The following is a 17,294-nucleotide window of genomic DNA, read 5'->3' as shown; positions in this document are numbered from 1 at the left end:
AATAACTCTCCCTGCATTGGAAGGTAGCAGAGTTGGGCCTCCAAAGACTCATTCACAAGGCACAGACAACACCCCTCTGTCGCCTTCCTTTTTAATAGGGGAGGTTCATCGGCTCTGGAGATTTAGATTTATTTAGTGTCTGCCATATACATGCTATGCTACTAAGCACAATTAGGGGTGAGTGAGTACAGGAGAAACAGAATAAGGAATCAAATATAGATTCTGCTCTTTAGAGGTTACATGGGAAGATAGAGAGGCACATAATAAGGTACAAACGATAAGTATCGTGAGGTAGTTCTAAATAAATGAGTGAAGAGTATGACAGGTATGGGTGTGTGGGTTTGTGCATGTGTGTGTGCACACATGGGTATGTATGTGCATGTATTTGGCAATTGGTTATGGCTAAAGACAGTGCTTTAAACTTCAACAAATGCAGAGAAATAAGAAATTAAAAAAATAGCTGCAAGGAGATTAGTTTGGTTAGCATGAATGGTCCATTAAAAAACAATAAAATTTAAGATTGGAATTATAGGCAAAAGATTTTACTTTACTTTTGAAGTAATGATGTGATTGGCTCTGTGTTTCAGCAAGAAATGTGTCGTATTATTATATAGCAGGGGCCAGGAGACCATAGATTGTGATTAAACGTTGGTCCAAGACCTATTTTTGTATGGCCAGTAAGCTAAGCATGAATGGCTTTTATATTTTAAAGAGTTGTTTAAAGTCAAACAAAGAAAGAGAGAAAGAAAAAAATATGTGGTAGAGACAGTACGCAGCACACAAAGCCTAAAATATTTACCATCGTCCTCTTTACAGAAAAAAGTTTGCCAACCCCTACATTGTATAAAATGGATTGTTGAGGAGATATTGGATTAAGGGTGACCAGGTAAGCAGAATATAGTAGTAGTGTAGGCAAGGAAGAATAAGAGTATGGGCAAGAGTGAGAAATTTGGAAATGTAGGCGTTTGGAGGAAGACAAGTTTAGGTATTTGTACATTTGAGAGTTGTCTTAAAATATAATTGAAATCAGAATGGTGAATAAAAGAGGAAAGAACCAAGAATTGATCTTTGCTAAACATTTGTTTATAGAATAGGGAGAAAGAAGAGGAACTAGCAATGGAAGCAGAAAATAAACTGTAAGAGAAATGGCAAGAAAATAGAAAGAGAATCTAGGGAGTCTAACATCATTGAATCCATGTGAAAGGAACTTTGAAAGAGGGAGAGGAGGCTGACAGTCAAATACTATAGAGAAGTTTCTGAAAAGGACACAAACCTGATAGTCTAATATCTTTGCTTCTGCTAGCACATTTTCTATGTCCTTGGCTTTTCTTTGTGTAAAGGTGCTCTGACTAATTGAGAACGTGATAACATGAAGATGCTACAGCAGGTCCTTTAGCTGCAAGGATGTAACAGTGACCTATTCTTTAGGTTTGGCCTCTCAAGTTGTGTGTCCATCATCTTCCAAATAAAGGTAGATACTGGGTCCCTTCTAATTATTCCTAAACTACCTTTTTTTCTATGTCTCTATGTTTATAGGCATCCTTGGAAGCTTTTTGTCTGGTGAGGTTTAAGGAAAAATTAGTTATTTTCATTCCTGTGTACCTTAAATCGATGGACTGGGTCAACATACTTAATAGTCTAATTGCAATGTTTGCCTCCAGATTTTAAAATTGTTATTGCAAATGAGAACTAGTTTTAGGAAAGAAAGAAACTCATGTTACTATACCATAAAGACTGTGGAAAGTATTACAAAAGCCCCAAGAAGCAGTCAAGGGATTAAAATGTAAAGGTGTAGAACAATGATTGTAGAGAACAGAAGAGACTGTCAATTAGAGATAGATGAATAAAAGGCTTGCCCAGCATTATTGATGACTTAGTTGAATTAGAACCAAGTGACCAAACTTTGGGAGTGATATAGAGAAGTACTGGGCACACAGGGCTGAGGAAGGGAGAAGTGAGAGGACCCAGATGAGGGAAAAGTGGCGTAGATAGTTTGGACTCTCAACTAAGCACAGGATAAAGAAAGCTACACTTTAAAATATGTTCCCACATAGATTATCTCAGGAGTTTGATTTTAGGCTAGGGAATTATGGAGAACCTCGATATTCAAGTTTGCCATCAATGAAGTGATGGTAGTGAGATAGGAGGCAGGGAGATTGTGTTTGGAGGGTGGGAGCGGATTTTTAAGTCTTGGATTTTGGCGTAGCACCAGTTTTGCATGGAGACGTAATTTCCAGGTGTGGGAATGGACAGTGGTAAACTAGGAGCTGGGCGGGTACCATCTTCCACCAGGACTAGTTTAGGCCCACACATACTGTAGGGCTTACTGAGTCTAACCAGTACTCCTTCACTATAGGGTGTCAAGACCAAATATATTGTCCTAGCCTGAGACTGGTGGGTTGGAAGTGGTGATGGAGGAAGGCGTCGGCAGCAGCTCAGAGGGCATACAGGATCTCAGGGAGGCAGGGGCGGAGGGCAGGAACTGGTATTGTCCTCTGAAACTAAAAGGCTCTGGTTTCCATACACACAATCATCTTCACAGCGTGCTTGCCACTTGGGGCTCTTTTCTTGGTCCTGAGATGCTTTATCACCAGTCCACTCTTGAGGAGGAAGGAGGTAGAGACACTCCATCCTGATGCCTTACATTTCCCCCCAAGTTAATATGCTACTGTGGATAGTTTTTATCTAATTTTTATTTTTTTCTCAATGACAATGATGGAACTTAGCTCATGGATTTGTTTCTAGGGGGATATATGTTCTCAGAAGGTGACAAGTTTTAAGATGTTGTTTTGACTGAAGGTGGGAAATAAGCAGAAAAGTGATTTTTTTTTTTCAAGAATGATATAAAGTGAGGAGAAAGTAGTCAAGCAAAACATTCGCCAATGCATATTTTCCATGAGGCCACATGGCCCAGAGGCCCGTGTTTCACATTATGCATACATAATGAAGTTCTTTATTTCATATGTTACTAGTGTGCTGGGACGAGAAAGATGTCAGATTTGCTCCAGAAACAAATCTCTTAGCTGAACTTGGCAATGGTTAGATTAACCTGAGACTGTTAGGTCCCACTTAGTTTGTAAAGGGAATAGAAGGAAACGTGTAGGATATGAGTGAAGAGGAACTCCGCTGTGCGGTGCTTCTTTGTTCTGCGTGCAAAGCTGTGCAGCATGTTGAGGAGATGCTAACTGGGCTCTGCAGCAGGACACTCCTAGCGTGGCTTCCTGCTGTCCGCACAGCCTTCAACCTCTCCCAGCTTCAGTTCCCTCCCTTGCTCCTCTCAAAAGAAGAAAAATAATACCTACCTCATGGACACCTCCTTTATAAAGCATCTAGTACTGTCCATGCACATAAATAGTCCCTCTAATTTGGAAATAATTATAATTACATTTATAATTTTTAAAAAATCATAATTTCTGCCCAATTGTGGAGATAAGAACAATTTTTTTCTTGTTAAGATCACAATACACAATACTTTAGCAGACAGTTAGGAATACCTCACATATCTTTCAATAAATATCTCACATTAAAATGCAGTTGACCTTTCCAGCAGGGGCCATGATTAAACAACATGACAATTATCAGGCAGAATCCCAGAGAACAGTGCCAAAAAATACCCGAAAAAGCACATTCGGCCTCATTTGGTTTTACGACTTCCAACTGCTTCCTAGAATTTTAATCCTAACTGCCTTTCTAGGAAATTTGCAGGACTCCTGAAATGTATAGTTATGATAAGGTTTCAGAGTCGGCATTAACATAAGTATTGGAAAATCAGCGCTTGTGAGAAAATCCATAAGAAAATCCACATTGCGATATGCAGAAGCTCAGGGTTTCATGTGCCTCCTTGGGTGAAGGAAAGGCAGAGCTGAACTTCTGTGAGGAGTGGCATCCTAGACGGCAGAATGCCAGTGGCACTCTCTGGGCTGATAGAGGCTCTCTTGAGGCACCAGCAGCCATGACTATAAACCCTGTCCGCACACTGGCTTCTCTATATGGGACAGACTATTGAGGTTTATGGATATTCAAGGATTAGAGGAGTTGTCCCAGTCTCTTCACCTCCACTCCTTTCACCCCAAATCTGGAAGCTGTTGGAAGGTTTTTCATGAAGGTCACACAGAGATTTTCCAGAGAGGGCACTTGCTTACTTGAATTAACAGCTTCTCAAACTCAAAAATTGCCTCTCTCCATTCCTTATGGCAGTCTCAATGAGTCCCTGTGTGTGCCAGCTACTGTCCTGGGCATGGGGGCACCATGATGAACCAGATATTCCAGCATGCCTTGAGGAGCTTGCAGTCTAGTGGGGAAACTGGTCGAAGGCAGCTAGCTCCAGTTCCTCTGTATCCTATCTATCTCCCTGTGGTTAAGCCTTTTAGGGTCTGGCCTGGGTGCCCCTCTGGAGGAGAATGCCTTCCTGATGTCCCCAGAGAGAATCGTTCCAGGCTACCAGTGAAGACTTGAAATGGTGCAAAACCTGAGTAATACCACTGTTCGGGTTTACACTGCTGCTTTATCTCCCTTGTCAGCAGGTGGGCTCAAATGACTTTTGAGAATCATTCCTGCCTGCTGACACCTACTGTGAACCTATCTAGAGTGGATGATTCACACTACATTTGCTTCAATGAGACCATTTCTGAATAAAAATATTTCCCACAGAAATTAAACACCACTGGTTTTGAGTCCTAGTTCCTCATTTACTGATCAAGTGGTTTTGAATTTCCTCATCTGTAAGGTTAAAATGATAATCGTACCTCTCTCATTGAGACAGTTGCAAACATCGCAGGAATTAAAACATGTAATGATTTAGTACCCTGCCTGGCATATAGTAAGTGTTCAGTAAATGTTAGCTCATTTTTAAATTTCCGTTCACCCTTGCAGAAGGCCTCTGTGATTACATCACATTTTTAAGATAGTTTTCCCAGACGTAGGAAGTATTTTAGTTGCTATTGGAGGACACTTCAGAAACTACACAAGTTTCTAGCATTCCTTGAGTAGGTTTCTTTATTTTCTACCTGTATAGATTAGCATATTAGCCTGGACCCTCTGTCACTAAGATATTTGAAGATAAGTGCATCAGCGATTCACTACTCACAGGCAAAGTGAAACTTCAAACCTAAGAGAGGATCAATTAAAGCATTTTCTAGGAGGAAACCTATTTAATCTCTTCAATTCATTTGGTTAAGGCAATCATGTGAGCTTCAGTAGGAAATGATGCTAAAACCCTGTTGAACACACTTTATTAAATCTGGGCAGAAAAAGCAGTGTCTTAGCTACTGAGGAGAGGAAAATGCAGGAGCCAATGGGGCCTGAGGAAGGTTGTAAGGTTGGCCAGAAATTAAAAACGGTGCGTAATGCAAGAAAATGGTTAAACAGACAGAGGGCGCATGGAGAGGGCTCTGCCGCTCACAGGGAACATTGTTTACCTACCAATTCCTTCTTCTTCATGCACTCCATGAGGATGATGAACAGATGCTGAGCTTGGGTTCGAGTGTATGTGAAAGTCTTCTGGATGGTCACCAACAGCTGGTCCCTCAAAGATTCATTTATAAGTCTGTAATTAAAAGCAATGTACAAATAGGTCAGCCTAGCTCTTATTCAGTACACGCTACTGAGAAATACTATAGAACACAAGAAAGCATTATGATGATTTACTTTAGACAGCAGTTACTTCTTCCCGTATTTTTCTCACAACAGTCATTTTGACTGGGACAATTAAAAAAAAAACAGTACATTGAAAAATCCAGTTTAATATCTCAGAACCTAAAAGAATAAAATAAGAGATTTAGTTTTTTTTTTTTTGTCTTTTTCTTTCTTTTACAGGGTGTGTGTCTAATATTCTTTTCCTCAAGTGTTATTATCAAAAAATGCCTTCAATTAAACATTTGCTTCTTGGCAAAAATTTTGTATGTTATCTAAAGACTTAAATTTCAATTTCATCATTAATTGTGGAAAGGAGGTTATATCTCAAGTAATGGATTTTTGAGCTTAATGAGAATAAGACTTATGTTTTCTCTAAAATTCCATGTAGGTGGTAGCTTATCTGGCCTATGATTCATTATTTATGTCAAACTTTTGCTGTGTTACAGCTAACAAGAATCTGACCCAGGAGGTATCGTATTGACTACTTTATTAAAAGAAAGCTTTTATACCATAGAAGAATGAATAAAAGCACAGGGGGTGTATTATAGCTAATCGATGCTCTATTATTTATTAAATATGGACCAATCATAACTAACTTTTCACTCCTCTATCACTAGTCTGGTGAGACATGGGCTATCTCTAACAGCTATCAAATGGTAGACAATATAAATTCACTTTATTATTAATAGATACTGTCTAAAATCAAGACAGTATCTATTAATAATAAATCAATCATTATTTGACTAGTATTTTAAAATTTATAATTTTCTTCATAATTGAAGTAGCAGCAACTCACAATAGTAAAATATAATTATGATCTCATTTGGTGCTTACAGGAACCCTATAAGCAAAAGATTTATACAATTTAAAGGGAAAGAACGTTTTATCCAGAAAGAACCAGATGCTAAAGGTCATTCAGCAAATAAGTAGCAGAGCTAGCACCTAGTTCTTCTGATTCCTTGCCTCGTGATCTTTCCACTATACCATGCTGCCACTTATTAAACTGAGTGCACTACACCGCTGCCTCTTTTCATCACTGTGGCTATTTAAGCAGCAAATTATGAAATTTCCTTTAACATTAAGGCATGACTAACTTCATTGCTTAAAAGAAATCAAGATGGGAAGCTTAAGAATATCTTCATGTCAGTGGCCTGCTGTGCCCCAGGATGTGTGAGAATTCACTTAGACCCATTACGTTGGATATTATGGTGGCCCAACTTTGAGGAGGGTGCATTCTCCATGATAGGATTATATAAAGGATCCTGGAATGTCACTCAGCTTAATGGTGGATTGAGTCACCCTTCTGCCTCTCAGGAAGATTTATATCATAAACATAGATATAGAAAGAGGATAGTCCAAGTAAGGTTGACAATAATACCAGATCCTCTCAAGTTTACTAAATTATTCTCGAGAACTCTGTGGCTTTAGGTGTGGACCAGTCCCAAACTATTCATTCATTCATTCATTCATTCATTCATTCAACAATTGCTAAGTCATGTCTATTTAGTACCAGATGCTGTGGTGCATGCCAGGGCTACACAAATAGATGAGATATATACACTCTTAGCCTTTAATGAACTTTCACAACCGTGGAGTAGAAAAACATGAAGCAGCAATTACACTGCGATTGACAGTAGCCAAGAAGTAGAGAAGTTTGTGATAGCTGCATATAATTTAATTTAGAGAATTCAGGGAAGATTCCTCTGAGAAAGTGCTGTTTTACCTGAGACTTGAAGAATGAATGAGCATTAGCATGGACGGGGGGTGGGTGGGAAAGAGCATTCTTGGCAGACAAAACAGCATGGACAGGCCTAGTTTGGAGAAAATAAAAGAAGGTCAGTATGGTCAGAGCATAGAGAGCAAACGAAAGAGTGGAACAAGATGGAGCTGCAGAAGGGGTGAGCAAAGACCAGATCATGGGGAACTTTTGAGATCGTGTAAGAGATTTTGGATTTTATTCCTAGGCAATGAGTAGTTATTGAAGGATTTAAATTGAAGAGTGACATGCTTACATTTGTGTTGCCAGTGAATTTTCTCAAAGAGTCAGTGCATGAGCACTCATACCTCGGTGCGTGTCTACTTGACAGGTAACTGATGTGGATGAGTCGAGAGTCCTGCAGTATCAGATGTATATAGATGTTGTACATGATTAACAACAGAAGAGACTCTCTTGATTAGGCACGTGAAAGATCCAATCATTTGTCTGCAGGTGCTTAATTTTGATAACAACTCAAAATTTGTTTGCCATCGCTAACCATCTGTAACAAAATCCCAGTTCTCTGAGGTCATTAACTATTTGAGGGAAACATCTGTCACTTGAATCTAGTCTGTCACTTTGTAAAAATTGAGGAATAATGTGCAATTTAGCTGATTGGGAGCTTCGGCGGTTAGGAGAGATGAAAGACACTAAGAATCTTATACTTTTTAGCTCAGTTTTGCAGCTGACTGAAGTTGTGGTTTTGGCTAAGTGATTTAGCAATAAAAACCATAAAATTCTATTTCTAGCAGTAGAGGATTCTCTAGGTTAGTTGTTTTCCAAAGTGTGGGATGCCTGTCATGATGGACCAGAGATGGCTTTAGGTGGAACGCTTGTGATTCAGTTCTTCTGAAGCACTAAGTTATAGCTATTAAACATTAAATGTTTTTCCTGGTTTAGTTCTTTTTCCATCAGATTGCATCAGGAAGAAAAATCTCATTTTTGATGCTTCTTTGCCTTTAACGGCTTCCCAACATTTGCATATCTCTTCCTTTGACAGAGAAATAACTAATATTAAGTCCTATGCCTTTGGCAGAAAGTTTAATATATATATATATATATATTTTTTTTTTTTTTTTTTGGAAAAAGATCCTTTATAACATTTGACATGTTCATAGCCCATCATGGTTCATGACACCAGGTTACAGCGATAATCTCATTTTATCTTCACAATAACCTGTGAGTCAAGAAGGTTTTCCATGTTGCAGAAGAGGAGACTATGGCTCAAAGAGGTTAAATGATTTGTGCAAATCATTTTAGTGATCTCAATGCTTGAGCTGAGTCTACTGAATTCAGCCTTCCCTCCATGGTGTTGCTTTTCCTAATTGTAATCTATAAACATGTCTTTCAATTTCCTAATTATCTGCATTGGAGGTAGAAATCTAAATGTTTGTGTTATAGGAAATTGACTTTACTTTTGTAATACAGAGAACATATGAAGGAAATTAGATGAATTTGGAGAAGATGAAATTGATAAATGAGGACAATAGCAAAGTGCATTTAGTATGTTGAAGATTATATTTGCTTCTAACTTTTTACAAGTATTTGCTGTGCTGAACTAGATGTTTTATATTTGGCACAAAAGCTTCCTCTGTGTTCTTCAAGGACCTCTTCCTATTTCTTATATTCCATAGGATACTGGGAAGCCTGCTTTCTTGAAATTATTGCTTTCCTAGCTCTTTCTATCTTTTTTCCCTGCAAAACACTGGAATGATTTAAAAATCTTGACTGTGATATTTATTCACCAACAAAAATAGAAATAAGCCCATTTTAGATATCTTTTTATGGTATTAAAATTGTGATTGGAAATTTCTTGACATCAAAACATGATTATAGTATTAGGTCAAATTTTAGTTCTAGATTTGGGTCTTTGATAAAGTGGCACCTATTTATGGAAAGTGTTAATTTGTGGCTCCATATGCCAATGCTATTTTTGGTATACTTCAAATTAGAAGGTTTCATGATTTAGGAAGTATAGTCGCTGAAGCGATGAAAATCTTTATACTATGGCATTTGTGTTTCCATTTAAATGCCATACTTGTTATCTTGAGCTTTTTAGACATTATAGAGTTATCGGAAATAGGTCAATGTTCATCCAAAGCTCAGAGGAACGAACAAAACTTCCGTTTGCTGGTAGTATTCTGTTCAAATGCTAGCAACAACACCATATGCACGCACTTTTTTCATAATGAATTTAATTACCTGCAATATCAGGGTTTTGTTTCTAGATTCTAAAATTAGAAAATGCATTTAGAATTCTATGGAATTCAAAGAGCTAGATAAGGTTAATGGTTTTCGAGGAGAGAAACCTTTCTAATGCCCTCTATAGACACTCTCTTGATTCATTCAGATACGATATGAAGAAATTTTACTTATATAAATATGATTGTTAATAATACCAGTCCGATATTTAGAAGACACCGTTTTCCATGGACTCTCTAATGCTCTAAAAAATAAAATTGGATCAATTTTTCTGTGCCCTTAGTGTTACATTTAGTAATTAAATGTAACACTAAGGGCACAGAAAAGTTACATGTCTTGCCTAAGGTCACAGAGAGCGATATTTTTCTTTTTTTCTTCTTCTCCTTCTCCTTATTCTTCTTTAGTAAAAGTTACCACTTCTTCCAATTGTCACAAGTCAGTCTTAAGTAACAGCATCATTCTTCCCAGAGAGACAGGGTAGCACTATGAATAAAAGCATCATGGCCAGCAGGGCAAAGCTGTGTGGAGTGAAGCTGTCACTTATTAGCGGTGTGATCATGTGAAGGTTAGTCTTTCTATGTCAAATTTCCCATATATGTAAAATGAGAATTACAATAGTACTTATTTCATACGCTTGTGGATATTAAATAAATTAATCTTTGTTAAGGGCTTAAAAAAGTGCCTGACACATAGCAAATTTTATGTAAGCACTTGGTCTTATCAAAACCTCTCCTACAAGGTTCCTTAGTAAAGAGTCACTGAAGTATTCCTTCTTGTTATATAGATGACCAGTGGCTGGGGCCTCTGTGTGCAAAGCGGAGCTCTGTCATCAGTGCTCTGCAAACCTAGAAAACCCAATGGTATAAGGCCACTTCCAATCCAGGCTGGAGAAATAACTTTCCCACTTCGGAGAGGTTAGAGGTCACCGGTTCTTCTGAAACAGAGATACTAAGCAGATTTAGGAGACTTAATCAGAGTGGAACCTTGTAAACACTCCATGTAGACATCTACACATCTATTTATTTATTCAACAAATATTAGTGCCTACTATGTGCCAGGCACTATGCCAGAGTAGACATGAATAATATTCATTCTTAACCTCAAAGAACTCACAAGGCTGTACATCATATATTCTGGTAATCTATTAATTGGTAAGACACTCTAAAGTTTAGCGATGTGAAACAGCATTTATTTATCGTGTTAATAATACTAGGTGTCAGGAATTCAGGCAGAGCATGGTGTGGATAACTCAGCTCTGCTCCATGATATCTGGGGCCTCAACTGAAGAGGCTGGAATGACTGAAGATGGCTCAACAGGGGCCATTTGTGCAGGGCCTCGATTCTTCTCTACATAGCATCCGTTGGGGCTAGAATATCCAACAGAGTTTCTTCAGTTTCATGTCTGGTACCTTGCCTGAGATGGCTGTGTAAATTGAGGACTGGCTGGCATTGCCCTCTCCAATGGTTTCAGGGTATACAGACTTCTTACATGGCAGCTGGCTTCTCTCAAAGTGAGGATTCTACGAAAGAGTGTTTAAAGAGTTTCAGACAGAAACTGCAAAGCTTCTTATGACTGAAGCTCAGAAGTTCCAGAATGTGATTCCTTATATTTGATTAATCAAGTCATTAAGAGTAGCCCCAGTTCAAGAGGAAGAAAGGGATAGACTCCTCTTGGTGGAAGAAAAGCATAAATGTGTAGAAAAAGAATATATTAATAGTGATCATCTTGGAGATGAGCAACCTCATCAAGTGATTCTGTTCAGATGAGACAGTGTAAACTGGCTTTTTCTATATTTCAGTGATAAACGGCCTCAGCTTTTAAACTTTAAATTCCGTCTTTTAATAGTTGATTATAATGAGAATCATGATTTTCTTTAAAAGTAATAGTCTAACTACTCGCAAATATTTCCAAAATATTATTACTGATTTGAAGCATGGAACCTGCCAATATTTTCTTTTTATCCAGTGGCCTATTTACATTTACTTAGTACCTACTATTTACCAGGTATTTCTTTTAGGCCTTGGGCACCTGGCTGGAACTTTTTTTCCCCATGGATACTATCGTCATACCTTGTCTCTGTTACATGCTGTATGTAAGGGACATCTTCTATAAAATGCGTTCATGCTTGGGTCAATCTGTGACACTTGGGTTAAGTCACCTGCAAAAAACAGTAGGGTATTTTCTTGGTGCCCTCATCTCACTTTGGGGTCTGTTTGGAGAAGAAAAGCAACAACAGCACCTGCCAGAAATTGAATAACAGAGTGATCTGAGTTCCTAAAATATTGTTCTAGTCCACTTCATTCTCGATCTGCCTTGATTTAGGCACTCATCATATCTTGGTTCCTTCTCTATCCTCCTCTAATCCATTCCCCAGTATTGAGTGAATGGTTCTTCTACAAAGCAAACATGATTTGATCACATCCTTCTTAAAATTCTGCAATAGGTTCCAATCACTAGCAAGATAACATGTCAACTTTTGCTGATTTTGGAGTCTGTATGTTTTAGTAAAAATGCTAATCTGAAAATTCTGCTGAGGGATTTGAACTTTGGGATAAAGGAATGATACAACTTTAGAGCAGCCATTTTGCAGATGAAGACTACATAGTTTGGAGAGCTGACCTGACTTATTAAAGATTATGTTATAGCTGAAAGCATCAGAGCTGGGCTTAGAGGACAAGAGAATGAGGCAGGAGGAATCTTTGGTAATGAGCTATACAAACCTAACTATGTAGGTTCTACACAGTGTAGTAATGGAAAGTTAATGATTTGTCATTTAAATGACTGAATACAAGTGGATATTTCTTCTGTTTTATCCCTGAAATAGGATGTTATATGTCTCACGTGTGAGAAGACTGAGGCACGTGATTTCAAGGATCCACCACTTTCCCAGGGTTACTCCTCTAGCTTATCAGAGGCCGGAAGTTCCCTTTAATTAATTAAAAGACAAACGAATATTTTGTTCAACAATTAGAAGCCCTAAGAGCAACTCAGGATAAGTGATATTTCATGTTAAATTTACGCTTAATTGACTGACTGTTATTAATGGTTGGATAGAAAGTTCGGGAAAATGTGAATAGAATGCGCAAAAGTGGCCAGTAGATGGGATGGGATGAATGAATAGTTTACTCAGCTTATTTTAAAATGTTTTTTTTTTTTTAAAGTATAGTTCATATACAGTATTATATTAGTTATATTAGGTTTAGGTGTACAATATTGAGACTTGACACTTTATAACTTACAATGTGATCACCTCACTAATTTTAGTAATCATCTGTCATCATGCAAGCTTATCACACTATTATTGACTTTATTCTCCTTCATCTTTTTCACCCATCCCCCCAGCCCCCTCCGCTCTGGTAACTATCCATCTGATCTGTTTCTGTCTGTTTTTGTCTTGTTTTGTACTGAAGATCAACTTCAGATACAAATGGCCTTTATCAGGTAAACCCATAAAAATTAGTACCTCTGATCTTGGTTCAGTATCTAGCCTAGAGAAGTTGTTCACCTGGCTTTTTCCTGAGTGTTTCCTTCCAGAAATGTGAGGTAGTTAGAACGATCTTAGAGAAGTTGTTTATAATTGGGCCAATTGCATACACCTTGATGGTGCAATCTGTTCAATGAAATCTCATTTACCACTACCCATAGAGCAAACATTACTTATTTTTGTTCACTTTCTGTTGCTTTACTTTTTTTTTTTTTTTTTTTTTTTTTTTTTACCTATTCTAGAATCCTGAGCCAGATGTGGTACAGATACACATACAAAAGGAAACAGAAGGTGAGTGGTACGGTGGGGTTGAGGGTGATAAGAAAGGCACTTAGCACCTACTGTGAGAGAAGCCTTGTGTTATACATTCAATACATGACATTTCCTAAAGACAAAGTAATCTAAGAAAATCCTAACTAGACTGTAATTCCATGGATGCAGGGACTGTACTTTACATTGCTTCTGCGTTCTCTTCTCTCAGGGATGACCCAGGTGCTGAACACAGAGGCTTGTTCACTATCTCTTTACCATGATTTCCCTCACCCTTCTCTTTTCCCCCACAGAATATCACCTTCTAAATATTATGTGTTTATATATTATATTCCTTTCTTATTATTTATCTAACCTTGTTAAAATGTAAGCTCCACAACAGTGGGAATTTTTGTCTATTGATTCACGAGTGTGTTTTTTGCCAGTGCCTAGAACAGTGCCTGGAACACAGTAGGCATTCAAAAAACATTGGTTGATTGACTTGATACATAATGTTGGCTGGATGAAGGAATATCATCAAAAAGTAAAGAGAACAGTGGAAACCTGTCAGGCACTCAAGGGTTCCCACTTTTGTGGAACCTAATTGTAGAAATGCTAGAGCTGTGCAATCCTATATGGTAGCCATTGGTCGTGTGGCAATTCAGACTTCAATTTGTTACCCTTAAGCAACAATAAAATTCAACTCCTTAGTCACTCTAGCCACAGTGCAAGTGCTCAATACTTATCTGATTGGAGAACAGAGATATAGAATATTTCCGTCATCACAGAAATGTCTATTGGAGAGTACTGCTCCTTGGGCAGACAGAGCTGCCAAACTCTTCACATAAGACAAAGACTAGCAGGACATTTAGGTGAAAAATCTTGAACAGTGTCTCTGTGATTTCTCTTCTTTCCTTTGCCTCTGGTTATGAATGTGCCCAAGAGTAGAGATTGAATTGTCACCAAAGGATATAGGGGCTACCACATGGTCAGGTAAACATATCCTCAGAGTTCATTCCAAATAAAATCTTGCCAACGACTATTGTACGGAGCCAGGCAAATAGAGCAGTCAGGTTTTTTTTTGTTTGTTTTTTAGGCCCTGCATAAAAGATAGAATCAGAGCTGACTGAGATGCTCCTTGGGCACGCAAAAACTGGCACCTCTTCCACTGATATGCTTTAAAAGTTAGTTCAACATTTATTCAGAAGAGAAGTCTTTTAGACAAATATGTTTCTTATTTTTCCCTTAGCGTCATAGTTTGATTTGATATTTGATGATTGCGCAGTAGAGATACATGGGGCTATCTATAAGATTTTGTTTTCTTTTTAAAGTAAGAGTACACATCCATGGCACACTGATTGTAAATTTCTTTCTTTGCTTCATTATTAATCTCTCACAGTAGTCTTTCCTCTCAGCCCAGATGCGGCCTCAGAATCATTCTTGACGTATCATTCCAGGAAGCCAGTTGGTTATTATTGACACTCAGGATTAAAACTATTTGTCGTCCCTGCACTAGAGGTAATAAAGTCTCAAATATACTATGAAATGGTGAAAACCAAGGAGACCATAGGGTTAAAGAACTCCAAAATTTAGGTCTGTCTCCAAGACACTAAACTGGGGCTCTCATAAATTTAGAGGAACTGATTCCTTACTGTTTACTCAAGATCTTCAGAGGTCACCGCTCGAGGAGTGGACACTTGATTTGCATTGACTATTCCCAGAAAACAAAATAAATGTGTGTATCAACTCTAGGATAGCTGTCTAACAATTAGGACAATAAAGAAAAGACTTCATTGAAACTGAATGGAGACTTTTCTAGACAACAGCAGTCCAGACTGGAGTTGACTTTGGAGTGCCACTTTAATGTATCTTTAGTGTTTCTCTGGCCGAAGAGGCTTTTAATAGCAGGCGGTCACTACTGAATTTAATTTTCATAAATCCTGTGGTTCATGATCAACATCTGAAAATTACATGGGGAATCTGGAGAAAAACTCATTAGGTGCATTGCAACATTATTATTCATGATACCACTGGGTGAAATGTTAATCCACTATATTTCTAGCAGCTGCAGGTTCTAATGTCAGCCAGGTTGATTCAGAATTCATTTCCTCTAATGTAGAGGAATTAAATACCAGAGCATTTTATTACCTGTGATTCACATAGATATGTTTTAAATGTATCTGTGCATTTTAAAGCCCTCACTGTTTCTTTTCATGAGAAAGAGGTTATGTGACAGAACTTCAGACAAAAACTTTCTTGAAACTAAGTGGGTAAGGAAACATACATGCTGCACTGAAAATTTCAAAGTTGCTAAAAGAGCAGATCTTAAAAGTTCTCATTATGAGAAAAAAATTTTTGAAACTATGTAATGTGGTGGATGTTACTGGACTTATGGGTGATCATTTCTCAACGTATACAAATATCGAATTGTTATGTTGTACACCTGGAACTAATATATTGTTATATGTCAAATAAACCTAAATTAAAAAAACTAACAATAAGAAAAAATAGAAATGTACATGTATATCTCATGCTAAGTCAGAGAAGCCTGTGGAAGAGCTTTCTGTTTGAAAAGCAGTGGGGAGGGCAGCTTGGTTGGATTGTCGGGTGAATGAAAGGTCACTGAGATGGCCCTAGAGAGTCTGGGGCCAGAATGCAAAGAATCTAGAGTCCAAGCCAAGGAATGTGGACTTAACCCATAGATTAATGGTCTCAACTGGGTCCTACACTGAAGCCCCTGGCATTTTGAGGAGGAGCTCCAGACCTGCTCCTCAGAGCTTCCTCAGTGGGTGAGAGCCGGGCAGAGGGAGGGAGGGTCTAGGCCAAATGGTTCTCTGGACCAACAGCATCAGCATCTCCTGGAGACTTTCTTAAGATGCAAATAACCTGCCTCAATCAGATTTACTTAACTAGAAAATTCGAGATGAGTCCCAGTAGTTTGATAACAAGCCCTCAATTTTTTATAAAAATTGAGAATCAGCGGTCTAGGCCTTCCACTCCAGCTTCAACAGAATAAACCTCTGTCTTGCCTGTTTTAGATATTGCACTTCTACCTGAGATTTCATTTGAGAAGGGGTCTGGGGGGTTTAAAAAGTGAAAATCAATACTATAGGCAAGTGGGAGATTGGGACTCTTAAATAGCTGTTCACTGCAGTTGTAAAGTCAAAGAGTGGTAGGAACTAATGCTGGACTTACAGACCCTAATGACTATTCATGGATTCTCAAGTAGCAGATACCCACTGTTCATAACCAACTAGTACCGGTTCACTTTCAAATACCTTTGCTTTTCTCATCGTCTTTTTTTTTTCTTTCATTTTTCAAATTCCCCATCTATTTTAAACTAGTCAGAAAATCATCTTCAAACGAAATGGGAAAGTGAATTGCATGCCTTTAAGAAATCCATGTAAATAAAAATACGAAAGAGAAGTCTACCAGTCCTGTCAAAATGAATATTTTTGTGGTATAGCTATCTTTTCAAAGTTAGAATTTTCAAATCTGAGATGTTTGGAAGCAAGAACAGCTGTGAAAAAGAAAAAAAAATTAGGTGATTCATGCTAAATAAACTTTTTAAGTCAACTGAGTTTCAAAGACAACAGTTGGCAAAGGTTACAAAGTGCTTGTGGTAACAATGCAATGACTTGGAAACCCTAAAGAAATATAAAGAGAAACTAATGTTTATAAATTTTAAAAGAGTTTCTGAAAGTGTGGTCCACAGACCACTCTTTTTGGAATCACCTGGGGTTTTGGTTTCAAATACATTTTCCTGCACCCCAGCCCAGGCACAGCGAATCAGTATGGTTAGCGGGAATTTGTGTCTCCTAAGACTTTCAGGTGAATCTTAGGCATGCTGAAGTGTAATAACCATATGCTTATTTTGAAAATTTTCTATATAACAAGCAGCCAAAAATTAGCTAAGAAAATCTCTGAGAAACATAACTGACACCTTTGAAATCTTCACTTGGTCTTGA

The 17,294-nt window shown here is 38.0% G+C and overlaps 1 protein-coding gene across 16 annotated transcripts in view; it reads right to left on the bottom strand.

Annotated features, from left to right (window-relative positions):
- Nucleotides 1-17,294, bottom strand: part of TRPM3 (transient receptor potential cation channel subfamily M member 3) — a 482,939-nt gene that overhangs the window by 160,632 nt on the left and 305,013 nt on the right. For all 16 annotated transcript variants that reach the window (XM_036217932.1, XM_036217935.1, XM_036217937.1 and 13 more), the window contains one exon: nt 5,422-5,545. In XM_036217932.1, coding sequence (XP_036073825.1) covers nt 5,422-5,545 — 124 coding nt within the window. The remainder of the gene's footprint in view (nt 1-5,421; nt 5,546-17,294) is intronic.

This window comes from Rousettus aegyptiacus, unplaced genomic scaffold, assembly GCF_014176215.1.
Source record: "Rousettus aegyptiacus isolate mRouAeg1 unplaced genomic scaffold, mRouAeg1.p scaffold_m13_p_3, whole genome shotgun sequence".
NCBI classification, from domain to species: Eukaryota; Metazoa; Chordata; class Mammalia; order Chiroptera; family Pteropodidae; genus Rousettus; species Rousettus aegyptiacus.
This window is presented reverse-complemented; position numbering and strand designations above follow the sequence as displayed.